Source organism: Camellia sinensis, chromosome 8 (assembly GCF_055761805.1).
Source record: "Camellia sinensis isolate YWXY chromosome 8, ASM5576180v1, whole genome shotgun sequence".
Classification (NCBI taxonomy): domain Eukaryota; kingdom Viridiplantae; phylum Streptophyta; class Magnoliopsida; order Ericales; family Theaceae; genus Camellia; species Camellia sinensis.
The window spans coordinates 177,055,065-177,074,123 of record NC_138968.1 but is presented as its reverse complement, the minus strand read 5'-3'; the positions used below and the strand labels follow the sequence as shown (position 1 = coordinate 177,074,123).

The window sequence follows — 19,059 nt, the reverse complement described above, 5'->3', positions numbered from 1 at the left end:
TCTCCTATCTTTTCTTGCACCAAACAACTCCTCTCTCTTTACTCTTCGTTCACAACATTGTTCAGAGCTTCATTAGCATTGACTACGATGGAGGAATTCGCATAAGCAACATTTATAAAGCTTTGCCGATGAAGATCATCGATTTATATGAAGATTCCTGATAGTGCTTTATACAGCAAGATTTATATGAAGTAGAGCACTAGTCCTCATTATTGTTCCTCCGATCACTAGTCCTCCGATGAAGATTCCTCCGTTGACAAATTTGTGATATGTAAATAGAAGTTGTGGTAGTGGTAGAGGAGATGGAGTAGCGATAGTGGAGGAGAGGTAATGGTAGTAGTAGTGGCAGTAGTGGCGGTGGAGTGGTGGTGATTGTGGTAGTAATGATAGTCGTAGAGGTGGAGTGGCAACAGTGGTAGTAGTGGTGGTAGTGGAATGACATTTGCAGTAGTGGTGAAAGTGGTAGACAAGATGTGTGGTGAGAGAGAGAGATAAATGAGAGACAGATAGAGAAGATAAACAGAGAAAGAGACAGAGACAGAGTGATGAGCGAGAGAGACAAAGTGGTCGCTAAAAGTGCATTTTCTTGTATTGGATAGATAAGTCCAGAGGGAGCTTGGTAAAAACCTTAAAGAATGAAGGAAGAAAGTGAGCAAGGCGAATAAACGAACATATATTTGCAATCGATCAAACAAACATAAATATGAAGTACCAACACAAAATACTATTCGAATTACCAAATCTGGAAATTAACATATGCCCAGAACGAAATATGGTGGCTAAGAGAAAGAGAGAAATATATTAGAGCACGATGGCAGGAAGCAAGAGAGGATGAAGAGGGACAACAAAAGCAATGGAAAACGGGCTTACTGGTAGGATTGTCTGGTGGTAATGATGGGTCGTGCGAATGTGGGGATTGTGGCGATTGAGGGGGTTCCGCTGTATTCAGAGAGACGGTGCCAACGGTGGCATGGTGCCGTAGTGATTACAGGGCGATGAAGGTGTGTGAGGTAGAGATTGGTAAGAGAGGGAGTTGATTTGTGAGAAATTATGGGCAAATAATATGATCTAAAGAAAGAAACATAAATCAACTTACCTGGTCAGAATAAAATACTCTGAATTCGTGAATCGGCAGTGTCGACTTTGGATTTCGGGCGGTACAACGGTGGAATGGGAGCAACAAAATCGTCCGTGAGGGAGGAAGAATGAGAAGAAGTAGTTGTGTGTGAGAGAGGAAGAGAAAGAGACATGAGAAACGTAGGAGGGCTTAGGGGCAAAACTTGAAGGGTCTTAAATTTTGAAAGGGAATTTCAAATTAAAGTAAAATTTTGGTAATTACACACATTATAGGATTAATTAGACAACAAATTAATTAAGAAAATTAAATTATCATTAGCTAATTTAAATGATAGTGACAATCACTTGTTTTCCAACGAATCTATTGATGACATCTCTCTTTAACTCATAAGTTTTCCATTTACTCACTAGTTCATCTTTACCTTTAATTTTGTAATTTTTATTTCTTTAGTAGAAATTTCACTTTTTCAATAATTTCACCTAAATAATAAGGTTAAATTTCACTATTTAAATATAATGAAATTTCATTACTTGAAATGATGGTATGTTTTACGATAACGATGACAAGGATTATAAAGGTAGTGGTAATAACAATGGTGGCTTAATGGCTACAACTAAATTTGAAGAATCAGGAAAGGAAGACCTACCACATGCCTTGGAGCATTGTGTTCTTATACACTATTTGGGCAATCTAGAAATATAGAAACAATGTGGTCTTCAGACAAGAGGATGAAAATGTCTACGAAATTATTAGATCCATTCAACACCGAGCCACAGAGACATATGAGGCATTCCAAACTGATCACTTTACAGACCAACCTCTAAATCACAGAACTAATTGGGTTTTGCCTTTTGCAGGGGAAATTAAACTCAACGTTGACGGTTGTTCAAAAGGCCATCCGGGGCCAGCTGGATATGGAGGCCTTTTCAGGGATGAAAGAGGAGCTTGGCTTCATGGATATCATGGAAAATTGGAGGAAGCAACTAGCATGGAGGCTGAGCTCTGGGCAGTTTACCGAGGCCTCACAATAATGCTTGAGAAGGGAATGAAGGACACATGCATTGAGACAGACTCAAAACAAGTTGTTAAACTCATCAAGGATTCACCATCTCAGCACTTTCAGTATAGGGCTCTGCTTGAAGATGCTAAGTTTCTAATACAAAGATGCAACTGCACAATAGCTCATATACGTAGAGTGGGAATCAAGAGTACGGATGGTTTGGCAAATATGGGTGTAAATCACCAAGTCCCTTTTGTGTTTCTTAATGATCCCCCCCACTGAGATTGCAAATCTGCTTGTTGCAGACGTCATTGGGGCTTCTTCTTCTCCTTCTACTATGTAAGGCAGCTTTGCCTATTTCTCTGTTTTGTCTGTTATCTCTTTTTCTTATGAATCAAAATACATAAATAAATAAAAATAACAATGGTGGCTTCATAATCGTGGTGGTGGTGGTTGTGGTGGTGCTAACAGTGACAGTGATGCTGATGATGGTTGCAGCAACATTAGTGATGATTGTAGCAATTGTGAGGTTATAATGACGTACGTTGATGCTTGTGTATAAATATTTACAAATTCAATTAGCATTAAATAATTATGTAATTTTATGTGAGAAATTTGTCATAATTTAAATGACTTTTATCTTACAAACTCAATTATAATTGGATTCAAATGGATTGGACAAAGGGTACCGCCTCTTACGCCAACACCGCAAATTTATGATAATAAATTTTAAATAATATATACTTGCAAAAAAATATAAAAATTATCATTTAGAATTTTCTTGACACTATGAATTATCTTCAAAGTAGTTACACACTATAAGAAATTGCACATTTGAAAATTAATTTTTTAATTGTTAAAAATCATTTTTAGTTGACGAATGTAATTCCCAATTAAATTATCACCCAATTGGTCATTGACTAATTGTCGGGAAAAATATTGGTGACTAAAATTATTTTAGTAGCCAAAGAATACCATTCGTCGACTAATAATTTAGTCGCCATAATTTTTTTTATAAATTTAATTTGAACTTTAATCGACTAAATTGTTAGTCGTAGATAAATTTTATCACTACTATGTTTTATTTAGTGATTAAAATATATAGTCGCCAATTCTTTTTTCCATTATCAGCGACAAATTAATTTTGTAGCCAAACATCTAATTGACTCCTTTAGCTAGCAACCAAGCTTTTGTGTAGGCAACAAAATTGTAACTTTTTTGGTGACTAAATTTTTAGTCGTAAAAAATATCGACAATTTTTTTACGACTAAATTTTTAGTAGGCAAAAACTTCAAATTTTTTGGGCTACTAAATATTTAGTCACAAAAAGAAATTTATTTTTCGTCTTTTTCTTTTTTTTACTACAAATTATTTAGACACTAAAAATATTTTCTTTCTTTTGGCTACCAAATATTTAATCGTGAAAAAGCCTTTATTTCTTTTTGGCTACGAATTGGTTAGTCACCAACTTCACTTCTTTTTAGCTACTAAACGTTTATTCATCAAAAACTTTCTTTACTTTTTTTATTTTTATTTTTATCTTTATACACACATATATATTTATTTCGCCACAACCTGTATTTATTTTGTGCAACCTGTACCTTGTATATAAAGAAAATAATAACAATCCAAGAAAATTTAACTTTTAGCATCAAATTCGAAATATAATAGAAATTCCATACGAATCAAGCATAATCCAACCTAAAATAATAATTTTATACAAAACAGAGGATCATACAAAAATCATGTGTACCGTACACAAAAAAAAAAAAAATCCACAATACCATGTCAAATGATAATCTATACCATGCCAAAAGTAATATATTCTATGCCAAAAGCAATTTGTACCATGCCAATAGTTATTTGTATGAACAATAGTAATCCAAAAAAAAAAAACAAAGGACAACATAATAACGGATTATAAAAAAAAAATGTCCTCTGTACAAAAATAAAGAATATCCACTTTTTCACGCCAAAAACCATCTGTAAAAATAAAATTAACCATTAGTATTGATTGGATAACATCATCATTTCAAATTATAAAAGAAAATTATATAAAACTCGAATGTATATTATCTTTTCAAAATTATATAATTATAGCCGTAATCATATGTTGCATGTCCAAAAAAGTTTCTACCAAGTTTTCCCCTCCCGAAATGCAATTTTTCAGTTAAGTTTAAGGCAATTTTGGCCACGGTTTAGTATTTGTTACAACTGATGGATCCTTTTGCGACGGATAATTTGTTTCTGTTGCTAATGATAACGCCTTTTTGCTCATTTATCAGCAACAGTCATTTTCTGTCCCAACAAATACTATTAGCGATGAATTATTTTATCCATCTCAAATGTGTAGCTTTTGCGACGAAAATCAAGGTGTCGCAAAAAGTTATACTTGGTTTTTACGACGATTTTTAAACTGTCACAAAAAATTCTGTGTCTAAAGCTCCTTTTTCTAGTAGTGGTAGTATTAAGATATTTTCTTCACTTAAAATATTATTCATGTGACATATTATTATAAAAATAATAATTAAAAAAAAAGGCTTACATGGCAATAAACAACCAGTGGAATGACTCACCTAAAGATAATGTACACCATTAATTTTTGTTGGTGTAGTACCTAACTCAAAGATGGAATTTCCAATGGATTTCTTGAAATCTGGAAACCTAGAGGAGCTATTTGTGAAATGTATGAACCTCCAAGAACCCGCATCTCACATGGCCAAACAAGTATATAATAAGATCCAGAATAAGTACCAAGTAAATAGGGTTTATAAAGTACCAAGCAAAGAGCATGTATTATAAGGGCAGTACCATACTGGTATCATACTACCCAGACAGTTCCCCACAAGCATACTACAACTCCGACAACGGTTTCCTACCAATCCTGCAGTATCTCATGCACATCATAGACAGATGGCAGTTCTCTCCCCAGCCACCAACGCCATTGATTTATTACCAGCACTTGGCAAGTACTCCTATCACCCTCAGCATGACAAGCTCAATTTACCTTCGAGAATAGTTTTGTTCAATCATTCTATGTGTCAAGTCTGCATGAAACCGAGGCATGGAAACTTGCCTTCTATGGCTAGGGAAATTGGAGGCCAAATAGTACCAAGCAAGCATCATAGAGGACAAAAGACCTCTCACCTTGGTGGTGGGCAGAAATGGACCGACAAAGGGGCTGGTAGGGGCAGTGTCAACCCAAACCAAAAAACTCATTAAATATTATAATATGGCCCATGTCCATGTTCATGCTCATGCTTCTTAGCTAACAGTGATGGTAACTCAAAAAAAAGGCATGCAGCACTGAGCATCGTTGCCCTAGCTCCTTATGGTACCCTCCATACATTGTTTACCCATTTTTAAAGCTCTACCTTCTTCAGCAACGGCAAACCCATTCTGCCAAACCTACCCACTTGACCATTCCATATGAAAGACATTGTACACCTACAAAATCCCTCATCCACCTTCACTCATATTCTGTCCTTTGCTGCCCTTTCTTCACCCTCCCAAAAAGATTTTTGGCAGCCCATCCTTCAGCTTCTAACCTCCCCACTGAACTCCTTGAGCATTTCCCCCACCACAAGCCAACCACCTCCACCTACATCTCTGGATTCTTAAGCAAACTCTACCTCCCTTTCTCAATAAATGGCCACTTCCAAATATTTTCCTAACATTACTGACAAGGTTTCGACAAATGATGCATCTGCTGTCCATTACAGGCCACCAGAATGTCTGGAACACTGACCCATCTACAGCTCCCTGTGAGACATCACACATCATCTAGTACAACCATCACAACTCAACCTGTGTTATCTTTATAAAGCAGCTTGCTTGACTATTGTTGTCTTCGAGAACATAGATGGTATTCCCCTGGTCTTTGAAGATACTCTGTTTTACCGCGGAAATACAGCATATTACTATATTTTTACATCATCTGTTAATAAGCACTCACCATTAGTGATGCTTCTAAGAGCTCATTTTTTTCTTTCATTTTTGAGGTTTATTTATTTAATTTCCCATCCACCACACATGGCATTTTCCAGCAAATCTTACACCTTCTTCCTCCTTTAACAGCAATGGTAATATTTAAACAAGCTAAAATGGAAAACATTCAGTAGTGGAAGTCATATTACCTGTTTAAGCTGAAATACTGTAATGCTGAAGTGTAAATTTCCCACATACAGTTTTCTATCAACTGCACCATAGGATCCCACGACTGAACCACCACCAGAAGCATTAGTTTGAACAAGGTTCTTTTCAGCTTCTGATGGTTTAACCATTACAGGTTGTCCGAAAAGTAGGTGGCCAGAGAGAGCTATAGGCATTGGCATGGACATTGCATCATAAAATTCAATATACCTGCAGTATCACCCAAGGACTCACAATAAGTTTGCCAGAACATATGAGACAAAAATACAATTATAACTTACAAAGCATGTATCTACAGAAGGAAGGAAATCAAAAACTCTTTAAAGTGCATATATGCCGAGCTGAATTTCTTCTCTCGTATCTAAACCTCACAAAACACAACATGTCAGCTAATCATGATAAAATACAAACTGAGATAATCAAACATGTCAGTGATTCACAAAAAAAAATTAAAAAATTAAGAGACTCGGACAGAATAGAAGGACGAAAACCAAGGGTTACAGCTACCCAAAAAAATCACATTAGTTCAATAAAATAAGGTAACTTTGTCAGGCCAGATTAATAAGTCCGCAAAGCATGATAGCAGTAAACATTGTCGTACAAATTTCCTTCATAATGGTTTGGAAGAATTTAACGACATGACCTCCAGAGTTGGGATATAGAAGCATGCAAAAGACCAAGTACTACCTTCTAACCACATAGGCAAATTAAAGAGTTCAACCAACTTCTTTATCAATCAACCAAAAAGGTAAAATCACCTTAAATCAAGTAAACTAGATAAATTCCTACGGAGATTTTTCTCCAACCAGGAAAGGATTATATCAATCAACATAATCTGCCTAGGTAAACATGATATGGGCTTCTAACATAAAGAAACAACAAACTTAATAGTGAATTGTGGAGAAAACACCTCAGGGCAAACCAATGCAGATGATCCCACAATGGCAGATCACAAAACCAATTGTATGATGATGACAAAAAACAAATGAACTAGAAATGGGCTTACTTATTATGAATTAGAAGGAAGAAAAAATGTGAAATTCATTTGATATCTAATCTAGTTATAAGTTTATCTTACAGGAAAAATGTCTGTATCGTATGCCGCCCAAAAGAAAATGACAGTCATCATGGCCAAGTAACTGCCAAGAATGATTCCAGTAGCAAAAATCTCTAACAGCTTCCAGCTGTCTGGCTGAGGAGACGGTTTCACCCTATCTTTTGATATTGTCATAATGGTACCTGGCATGCCATAAAGGGAGTTAAGTATTGAGAACCACACACAAAAGCAGTATTTCAAGATAATGAAGAAAATGAGAAGAAATATGCATGCATGTGGTAACTGGAAAAGGGAATGTGTATTTAGTGTAACAAAATACAAACCATCATTAAGAATGGCAATGATCAGCACCATAAGGGTGGGAAATCGAACTTCCATATGAGGGTGAGTAACATAAAACCAAGCTGTCAAAGCAGAGATAAAAGGGAAGTAAGTAAAAGGAAAACTACAAGCCATGAACAAGAGGATCCATCAAATACTTCATAATAATAATATTAAAAGTGAAAATTAAAATTTAAAAGAGGTTTTTCAATGGTCATCCCAAATTAAAATACTTACCACAATACGGATTGTAATAGAAACAGCATATATCTGTACCAATAACACCCAAGATATAAATAAAATTAGTAACTTGAATAGTCCGAGCAACAGTTGGCTAACAAAGATATGTTTGATACCTATGGCTCAATGCACACTAAAAGACAAATTTTAGAGTGCGTTTATAAAGAAGTGGAGTAGGAATAACATTTCCCTTCTTTTCCTTTTTTTTCAAAAGAAAATAAAGTTAACAAATAAGACACACATCTCCTAGATAATAAAAGCTCTACCATTTCACCATTTGAAAATGTACAGGACTCTCAAATGGCTGCCTCCTTGTCTAGGCCTAGAGCCAGCTCTACTTACCGTGTAATTTTTCATCCTCTGGAAGATAGCTCGACTAGTTAGTACAGCGCTGATGATAACACTAAGTCCAGGTTCAGTCAGGACTATGTCAGAAGCACTGCGAGCAGCATCAGTTGCATCAGCAACAGCTATGCCAATGTCAGCCTTTTTAAGGGCAGGAGCATCATTAACTCCATCACCGGTCATTCCGCATATATGTTTTCTAGCTTGCAGACGTTTTACAATCTCATATTTGTGCTCTGTACCAACAAATAAAACATGGCCAATCAAACAAGAATCACAGAAGAAGATCTCGGTGAACATTCAGTGCTGGTAATTCAGTATTCTGTTGTGTATGCAACAATTGAAACGTATTACATAAAAAAAAAAACTACCAACAGATTGGTCTTTAGGCCAAGTGGTCTAGCTTCCTCCTTAAAGGAGTTAAGGTATCAAACCTTTCTCACTTGGAAGCTATGCCTAGGGTCTAGGTTTAGATATAGTTAACCAAAAAGTAGAAAAAATATCTTCGACTTACAGGAGGAATGAAAGATAAAAAAAATTAAATAAACATTACCAGGGAAAACACCAGCAAAACCATCAGCTTTTTCAATCAGCTCGTCAACTGGCAAAGCTGCAATTGACTCATCCTTGTGCTGTCCTAACAAGGCAGATGAAGGATACATATTGGTTCCCATTCCCAATCGCCGTCCTGTTTCCTTTGCTATTGCCAGTTGATCACCTAGTGGAGATTGAAAAGGGCAATGCCAATGGGGAAAAACAAAATAAATGAAAAAGGCCAATTTCCCATAATTGGAGATAGTGAGAAAGAGATGAAATTTTTAAGAAACAGAATTCTGGAAAAAAAAAAGAAAAAGATGCAACAAGACTTTTTTAATGGCATAATGCCATGAACTAAAATAATAAGCGCCCACACTAACAATAACTTGAACTCTGCAGCCACAAATATCTGGTAGGAGTAATATCTATCTTTTCATCTCATAATTTTTTTTTTTTGTAATGATTAAACAGATCCGATTAAAAGCACTGACCGGGAGTATTCAACAGCAAAACAGAAAGAAATATTTATCAAAAAGAATGAAAAAGAAAAAGAATATACACACCAGTGATCATTTTAACATTTACCCCCACATTCAAAGCCCTTGTAATTGTCTCTGCACTGTCATGTCGAGGTGGGCCAAAGAGAGGCATGAGGCCTATGAATTGCCATGCACTTCCTGAACTCTCCTTCCATCCATCAGGAACTTCCTGTTGAAAATGTTAAAAATAGCCCATTACCTACTGAGTAATAGCTAATTCAAAAAGACATCTGTGTTGAGTAGAGTAGTAGAGAGAATGGCCAGCAAATAATGACAATAGTATAGTACCTGGTAAGCTACTGCAAGAGATCGTAACCCTCGCTCTGCAAACTTTTACCTGGTCATTAAATCTATTATTCATATGATAAGAGGGAGACTTTTGTCTATTAACAATCTGCCTAGATCCACAGGTGATGGCTGGTTTCTTGCTCATTAGAACCAACCTGTGACTGTTTAAAGCCCATATGATCAGTTATGGAGACTGTCGAGTGATGTGAGTTTTCTAAATGAGAGTTGAGTGAAGGTCAGCAAAAATGTGTGTTATTCTAATTGTTTGCTAACTTGTGCAGCAGCTTGAGGAGCTCTATAGCAGATTTTGAGGGTTGAGTGTTGTAAGAAACATACTTAAAATGAAATATCTCCAAAGATTTGAGTGTATATACTGTGGATTGAGTGCAGTCAGCCAATATATGAGTGGTTCACTAATCTCTATTTATCAAGTACATCTTTATTTGCAGGTTAAGGAAGCTATCACAGAGAGTACTGAGATTCTGAAGTGTGGGTTGAGTGTTGTGAGACCATATATTGTGTGTTGTAGCCTAATGCTATTATGTAATCTATACTACCCCATTTTTGCTAATACTTATTTCATTCTTCATTACTGGCAGGTTATGTTGATTGATTCCATATTACATATGCATCCAGGAGATGGGTACTTCTTCCATGTAATCCTGCAGCTGTGTTTTGCTAGTTATATGGAGACCTTTTGGATAACTGAAGTCCTGGTCTGGTGGATTGGAGGTGGCTGCAATCTGTGCCTATCCAAAGGAACTAAAGCTTGGTGGTGGCAGCAGCTTGCGCCTAGTCATGCTTTTAGTTTTAGTTTATTCTACAGTTGTAATTATGTTTTATATAAACCTTTGTTGACTGGTATAGACTATCATATTTTGAGGTTTGTGGCCTACTCCTACCGGTTGTGTAGGAGAATTATTATATTTTGGGAATTAGCTAGCAGCTTGTGTGTGCTGAATGTATTTACATTATGGTTAAACTGCTGCCATCTTGGTCTTACTAGATGAAGCTACGGTGACTACTGTGGAGCTCTCCATGCCTAATCACTATAGCTCTTGTTTTCAGGGGGGGCGATTTCTTTATATCCCATATGATGCTTCCCATTTTTGGTCTAAAGATGTACAGGACCCCTATTCTATTAGGATATGGTTGCTGTTGAACATCTTAGATATATATGAACTATGTATGGCTGTAGGCACGTTTGTTTTTTTTTGAGGGCTTTAAGTGAGGAGTAGTTCCTTGATGTGTGGCTTTGTATAGTTATGGTAGGGCCTGGGGCATACCCCTTGTAAATTTGTATATTTTCTAATTTTATTTATGTCTTATTCACCCCAAAAAAAAAAATATTGAAATGACGGCATAATCTAAGACACTGATACTACGTTATTTATTTTGAAAACTATTATTACTGCAGGAAAATAACCAAAAAAAGATGAGTACAACTACCGCAGGTAAATATAGCGACGAAATGCCCCTTGGTGGGAATGAGAAGTCATTGCTCAAAGAATGGTAAGATTTATCTGCGTTTTCTCCATTTGCAAGATATGGTGTAGGGGTAGAAGAGCCACTTGAACTGGTAACACCGCCATTTCCAACAGCCTTAAAAGGGTCAATGTTCATGTCAGAAATTTTCTTCACTTTCTTCTCTTGCACCTGTTGAGCTCAAGAAATAAGCATATGAGCCATTAAGTAAGAGGCATAACCATCAAAGACACACAAAACTGTCTCATTCAGATATCTACTACATATTTGAGATATTAATCAGAGTGAAATATGTCAAATAAGTGTAACCACCATTTGCTGAGTGTTGTACACATTCTCTAATATAGACTGTTATATAAAACTAGGGGGTGGTGGAGCTGGCTTTAAAGTTTTTGCCCAAAACATAAATAAAGGCATCATCTTCTATTCAACAGATCAACTTTGGTCAACAGAAAATTGGCATTCCTCATCTTTTACTTTTCTGAAATTTTGTAAAAAGCTTAAAAAAATATTCACAACTCAATTAAAGCTATATGATAAATTTAAGAAGGAAATCTACGATGAAAATTGATTTTCATCAATTGTATGAATCTAAAGCAATAAAAGGGAAAAAATAGACATAAAAAAGAAGTATTTTGAGTCATATATATCAAAAAAACTCAAAACTTCGTAGTAAATGAAAAAATAATTGACAGCAATGGAGCCATCACAATTGATCTGATTATCTGCTACTATTTATTGCAGTGAGTGGTTTAAATTCAGCCTCAAAATGAGGCTTGGGGCTGATACCTTGGGTTGCCTCAGACAAGGCTTTTTAGATTCTGGAGCATAGTTAATCTACAATTGTATACTCCCTCGTGATTACTTTCAGATATGATTGTCAATTTTTCAAGATTCACAGTGATTATACTTTCTTACATGTAAATCAACAAGTATCACTGGTTCACTACTAGCATGAATCCCTTCTTATCTGAAGCTTCTGATACAATAAAAACAAAACACAAATACGATACATGCATACTTGTCTTAGGAAATTTCAACAAAAAGTAGTAATGAACCTAACTGTTTGAAGGTACATGACAAGAGAGTAATAAAGGAATGCAACCATGATAAGTTCATTAAAAAACAAAAGAAATGAATGGAAATAAATAAAACTTTGGTCAGCTTCCATAAAAATAAAAATAAAAAGTCATGCCGGGTTGGGACAGGCAGGACAAGTATATCCAGCTGGAGTAGTGTGTGGAGGAAAAACCTTAATATGTGAATCCAAGCAACTTGTATGTATAATATCTAATATGAACCCAAAAAAATGTAAGTAATTTGGTATAATTCATCCAGCTCTCATTCAAGATAAAAATTGCATGCATGAGGTTTAACAATGTGCAGGATCACATACGCAAGCAACCAAATCAAATAGTTTGAGGATTGGTCCCCTCTTCAATCGCAGGATGACATAGGCAGCATTTAGGAGGCCAATCATACTCTCCATCTATTACCCATTTTAAGTAAGTTTGGACCTATACAGTGACAACAAATACAACATAAGCCCTAGCGTAGCTGTAAATCCTACCATGCAAACAAGAACTCTTGATTAAGCAAACAGCTCCAAGAAAATAAATCATACAACTGAAAGAGAAACTTGTAGTGCATAGGACAGAATAAGTAAAGTAGGTATGGAGCTACCAATTTTCTTTATATGTTTAGTAGCTTTACAATGTTGCTAATTTACTAGTTTCTTAATTTTCTTCGTAACTTTTTTTTTGTAGGTATGAAGCTACTGATTTTCTCCCTATTGGATTTTCTTTGACTAATTTGCTTCATTTTCTTTTTGATTTAGGGCACAAGGTCTACATGTACATACTTTTATGGAGGCTGGACTATAAGGACAAGGAAGCAACTGAAATATTTCATGATGGGGTTAAATTATGTGGACAGGATTTTGATGTCACTGAAATCGCTACTCATCCCAGGCACAAAAAGCAGATGAAACCCCATCAAGTTGAGGGCTTCAATTTTCTACTGAGTAACTTGGTTACAGAGAATCCAGGTGGCTACATCATGGCCCACGCTCCAAGCTCTGGTAAAGCTTTCATGACAATTAGTTTTATGCAGAGTTTTCTGGCCAAGTATCCCCATGCTAGACCACTAGTGGTGTTGCCAAGAGGCATTCTGGCTACATGGAAGAAAGAGTTTTTGAGATAGCAAGTTGAGGACATTGCGCTATATGACTTCCTACTTTGTAAAAGCGGATAATCGAGCACAGCGGCTTGAGGTGAGGTTTGGTGGTGATTGTTCTATGTGTGTAAGAGAGAACAGAGAAGAAAGTGTTTGTGTGAAACAGAGAAGAGGGGCACGCGGTAATAAAATTTCTCACCCTTTAGCGACTAAATTATTATTTGTCAACAAATATTAATTAATAATGACTAATCTTTTGTAGTCAAAAGCATAATTTCGCTACTAATTTTTTTTGCCGTCGGCAAAAATTGAACATAAAATGACTAACTTTTTTTAGTCACCAAAAGTTTACACCTTCAGTGAAATACTTTCTTTGGACAAATTCTCCACTCGAGTTTTGATGTATTTATCTTCCATATGCCCAAAGACTTTACATTTTGAGCACTTGGATGGAGTCCACAGGTATTCAACCCCAATCTCAACACTCTAATCTTCACATTTGATTAGAAAATCAGTAGGAAGAGAATCCAATCCTATTTCCACACATATTTTAGCAAATGAAATTCTAGCACTAGAAATCCTACTAAGCCCATCATCATCCCAATATTCTAAACGAATGTTAAACAACTTAATCCAAATCAAAATTCTATCAAGCCTCTCCTTAGATAATTTCATCATATTGTGCAACTTTTTTAGTACAAGAAAGTGCCCCCCAAAAAACCAGGGTCCATCCTTAACAACATTAGTACTACTTTCCACACAATCAAATAAGAAAAATATAAAACTGGTGGTAGTAGACAGTACCTCCCTCAATCCCTTGTTCTTCCAAAGATTAAAAGCATAGTTCCTCACATGGTTAAAAATAACTAACTACATCCATGTAACTGAGGCATAGAGATAAATTGCAAATGGTTAGAAATAGATTATACCACATGTAACTAATCCATCAGGCTTCAATCAGAATTCCTTGTGAAGAAAGACAAGAAGAATAAACTTCTAGTATCTTTGATTAGGGAAAAAACAAACAAAAATCTTAAAAGTTATAGTACATTCATCAGTTGACATACATACTTAATGTGGGAATTGAAAATATCCTACACCATCTAGGTTGTACAATACATTCATCAATTGCACCACATGCACATATGAATGGATTTGTTAAATAATAATCTAGTTAACAAACACTTGGACTAAGTTGCCCAGTGCCAACGCAAAAAAGAAAAACACTAAAAACAATCTAATAATGAGTGAAAAATGATACCGTAGCTACGCAGGTTGCATTACCTTAATAAACAGACTAAAAGTTTGAGTCTCTCTTCCTTACCTAACAAAAACATGACAAAGGAAAAGAAAATATGATCAAAACATTTTATAAAAAAAAAAAGAAAAAGAAAAAAGAAAAAAATGAAGCAAGAAGAGAATAGAGACAGAGGACAGTATATCATGCAACACTAAACTCAGGATGCTATCCAGCTCAATTCCCCAAGGTTTAGTTTGGAAAGCAAAGAGCATGCAGGTCGGGCCTCCACCAAGGAAACATAGTCATTATAGCACTTGTTTATCTATCCTAATAGATGTACTTATCAAAAAATTAAAAAAAAAAATTGAATTTCATTAAGGCAGTGTCATCTTACGAAGTGAACAACCTCAACGTCATCATAGGGCACAATCAATGTTAGAAACTATCAAGTTGTCCTAGATACAGTTTAATTTATGAATTCAATTTTATCTTTCATTTTGGAATGGCTTCCCAAAAATAAAAGTAGAGGTGGAGATTATAAAATGCTAGTGGATGAAGTCAAAGCAACCCAACAAAGTGTGAAAACCCACATGCACTTGCTTAGGGCTTTATTTTTCCAGTCAAAAAGTCTTATTCAAACTCGAAAACTAAAGCCATAGTTGTGTAAGTATCAATGCACCTTCCCTATTAACATCCACCCAATCCTAGCTTCATCAAATTAACCTCATAAACCCTAGCTTCATCAATTAACAGCTTTCAAAACTCAAAATTATACAAAATTAAAAAACCAAAATCAAATCCCTAGAAACTTTTGTGTTCTATACCAAACACTTGAAAAAACATACACACAAAATCAACTTACAAAACCTAAAGAAACAGAACAAGAACACTCCAGATTTATAGATTAATATAAAATAAGCATCAATCGACCAAAATATAAATTAAAATTAAACTCTTAACAGCAATTAAAATGATAAAAATCGAACAAATTTGAATGAATCAACGAGAACTCATCTCACGCACAGATAATCAGTGTGATCTTGAAAGCATCTTCGATGACATCGAAAATGTACAATAACAGAGATTGGGAACAAAGCTCTGTTCGTTATGAGAGAGAGAGAGAGAGAGAGATTTGCAATTCGCACCTCCAGAAGATCGTCGGCTGTCGATTGAGAACAACTTGAAGGAACTTGATTCAGAACAACTTGAATTGCCTATTTACCATTGCTCCACGAGCATTGAATAATTTCTCCTATTTACCAACTGAATGAAAATCAAAATCAAGTTACACAGACACAGACACTCATTCGTACAAATTTCGAATGAGTGTGAAACAGGAGAGATTGGAATACAAATTCAGAGAGAGAAAACAGAGTAAAAATTGGAAAAGAACAGAGTTTTAGAAGAGGGAGGGTTTCAGAAATAATAAGAGGGAGGCATACCTTGTTGAATGCTCTTCCAAAAAAAATTCTTTATTTTCTTAGAAACCAAACAGAGGCTCGCTGGGTTAGATTAGGGTTTTAAACAGAACAACCACTTCGGCTTGCAATCAATCGAACCAGAGAAAGAGAGAGGAATAAGCGCAATAGAGAGAGAAGAGAGCGAGAGGAGCGAGGGGAAGAGATGGAAGGAAGGGGCAACACACAGAGAGAGAGAGAGGGGGCGACAGAGAGAGACGAAAGTGAGAGTAGAGAGAATACTATGCAAGAAAAGAGAATATAGATCTGTCAACCGGTTGCTCCGGTGTCAAATTTTTCAAAATTAAATAATTCAACCGTCAAGATCAACTTATGTAATCTAATGGTCAATAATGAAGGTGCATATAGTGTGCAACCTTTTAAGGGTTGCACACTACAACGTGACCCTAAAGTTAATATTTTTCACAGAATATCACATTTGTAGTCATGATTAATTAGGGATATTGAATAACAAAGAGACAACAAATATCCAAACTATGTATGACAAAATCCAACTAGTAATCGTTTGACGAGTGATTATTCAGTATTTTCGAAATATGGACACGTGGTGTTCCATAAAGTTTTTATTGGTGGAGTGGCGTAAGGGCCCACAATTTATGTTGGGGATCGAGAACAACATGGGACTAAGTAATTAGTGATTGGCTTAGAATATGACCACGTGATGTTCCGGAAGTATTAAATAATTTTCCTTGTTTGACAATTATATTATTCAATAAAAGACGGAATAAAATGGATTGTGTTCAATTTTGTTATTTATTTTTAAAAAAATATATTATTGTAGTTATTTGAAGGGTTAAAAAGCCAAGACAAATAGCATGATATGAAATGCAAAACAGCAGTGCTAGGTGTCATGAAAAGTTTTTCATGAAAATGGTCATGAAAGATTTGTGACCTTTGGATTACACTTACAATAAAGCACCACACAGTAATCAAAGTAATCTAAGGGTCACAAATTTTTCATGATCCTTTTCATGACAAAATTTTCATGATCTCTAACATTTCTCAATGCCAAAACGATAAGATTAGGTTTGTGCCGATTGATGAATCTGTCGTCGACCAACATGTTTTTAAAAAATCACAAGAACAAAACATGATAAGATGAGGAGGCTTTGGTCGAACAGTCGTTGCCTCAAAGGATGCTGAGCCACCCCCACCAACTACAGTTCTCCAATATATCTTCACCAAAACGGAAAACAAAATCACGTGCACGAGTCTACGATTTCGTGAAATTTTAAGGTATTGGAAATGACTCGATAAAGCAGATTATCCCATTAACACAGAGAGTGAGGACAAGCAGGGGTGGAGGGTCAGTATCACCTTCGCTGCCAAAATTTTGAAAATGTTTTAGGTACATTGATTATAAAATTAGATATAATTCTCTTTATTTCATTCTTTGTGTTAGATATAATCTCATATTATCAATTTAAAGTACTTAAGTTTGGTTAATATAATGTAAGGGTCTCTTCACTTGTTGTCAATTAATTTTAAATTAGATATTTTAACATGATATCAGACCTCGGTCGCTTATTACCAATTGATTTTGAGTTAGTTGTTTTAACATTTTAGAAATGATATTTAATTGAATATCCTTTTTTTTTTTTGTGTGTGTAAATTAGTCAAAATTGCTTGACAATATTAATGACCAAGTTATTATGCAATAATTTTAAATTACAAAATATTGTGTGGGGAGCCGCCCTAGTTCTGCCTCTGAGGACAAGCATATCTCAAGTCTTAGAGTTTATCTGCTTATACGATCTTCCAATACGTTGCGTTTAAAATTGCACTATCTTACAAGTTTGAAAAAACACAATAAAATGTTATGTCATGATCCTCATCTTCCCCACTAATTGCCTCTCTATAACTATATATATGAGCACATAAAATCCTTTTTTTTTCATAAGTTCAAATAAGTTTGCCTCTCTATAACTATATATATGAGCACATAAAATCCTTTTTTTTTCATAAGTTCAAATAAGTTTCTGAACTAGTCTTGTTAATCCTTTAGACATGGTTAGTTCAGTTAAACTAGAGATTTTGTTACCGTGCTTGATAATTGTATCAATGGTTGTAGTAAGTTCTAGTGCTCGTCTTTCGCCTGCCATGAAGACGAGGGACAGTAGTGCTCGGTTCAGTTTAACTGAAATTGGATTCGATGAGCTGACTCTTGAGCATTATCGGAGAAGAGCCATTGAGCTCAATGATGTAACCACACGAGTGTCCCCGGGAGGACCAGATCCTCAGCATCATTTGATAGCACCGGCAATGTCCTAGCTTGGTGCTCCCTTAGGAGTTCTTTTGTGTTATGGTTTTATTCAAGTCAATAGTATCAATCAGATACGAATTGACTGACTTGTGTATCCCTTTTCTTGTATTACTATCTTCTTTTTTAAGAGGGCAAGCTTTATTATAACTGAATAAAACGTGCCTGGTGCACAAGAAAAATGCAGGGGAAAAAAAAAAAACATAAAGACACTTTTTATTAATTTTAAAATATTATTCATTGATATCAAAACTTTTGTTTAAAACACTTTTTATATAAATTTCAATATTAGACAATACTAAAAGAGCACTCGTTACCATTAGCCTTCTTCTATTGCTGACAAAAGAATTCTCTAGCCCTGAATCCACTACAAGAAATGTTACTTTTGGTTACTAAAATATTGATTGCCAAAAGTCTAATTTTTGATCGCTGAAACGATTTAGCGACTAAAATATTTTGTCACCAAGTTCGTCACCTATACACTGTCGGCGATAGTATTGGTGACTAAACTTTGTTTGGTCGCCGAAAGTGAAAAATTTGGCTACTAAATTTGTTTTAGTTGGCAAATGTCATGTTTTTGCCACTAAAACCTTTAGTCGCCGAATGTGACTTTTGGCTAGTAACGTTCGTGTGGTCGGGGAAGGTGTTCCTTTTTGGCTACTAAAGAATTGGGCACCAAAAGTGAACATTTGGCTACGAAACCTTATTTAGTCAGCAAACGTGACATTTCAGCCACTAAGCTGCTAGTCACTAAAAGATCTACCGTAAAATTTTGACCAACCAGTAGAGACTAAATATTTTGGTCACCAATAGAATACATATTTTTAGCGACCATGCAATTTTGTCGTTGTGACTTTTGCCGAC

General features: G+C 35.4%; 1 protein-coding gene and 1 long non-coding RNA gene across 2 annotated transcripts; both read right to left on the bottom strand.

Annotated features, from left to right (window-relative positions):
* Nucleotides 1-6,058: 6,058 nt before the first annotated feature.
* Nucleotides 6,059-9,733, bottom strand: LOC114275682 (plasma membrane ATPase 2-like). The gene is made up of 9 exons (XM_082885832.1): nt 9,713-9,733; nt 9,558-9,599; nt 9,294-9,438; nt 8,747-8,911; nt 8,191-8,429; nt 7,846-7,878; nt 7,611-7,691; nt 7,309-7,469; nt 6,059-6,440 (listed from the first exon to the last, which is right to left on the bottom strand). The coding sequence occupies exons 1-7, from the start codon at nt 9,731-9,733 to the stop codon at nt 7,632-7,634; spliced, it is 705 nt and encodes a 234-aa protein (XP_082741958.1). The 3' UTR covers nt 6,059-6,440; nt 7,309-7,469; nt 7,611-7,631.
* Nucleotides 9,734-10,742: 1,009 nt separating this feature from the next.
* LOC145797339 (uncharacterized) lies at nt 10,743-16,253 on the bottom strand. Its single transcript, XR_014338753.1, has 4 exons — nt 15,603-16,253; nt 14,502-14,541; nt 12,439-12,559; nt 10,743-11,213 (listed from the first exon to the last, which is right to left on the bottom strand). It is a non-coding gene; the product is annotated as an uncharacterized LOC145797339 (long non-coding RNA).
* Nucleotides 16,254-19,059: the final 2,806 nt, after the last annotated feature.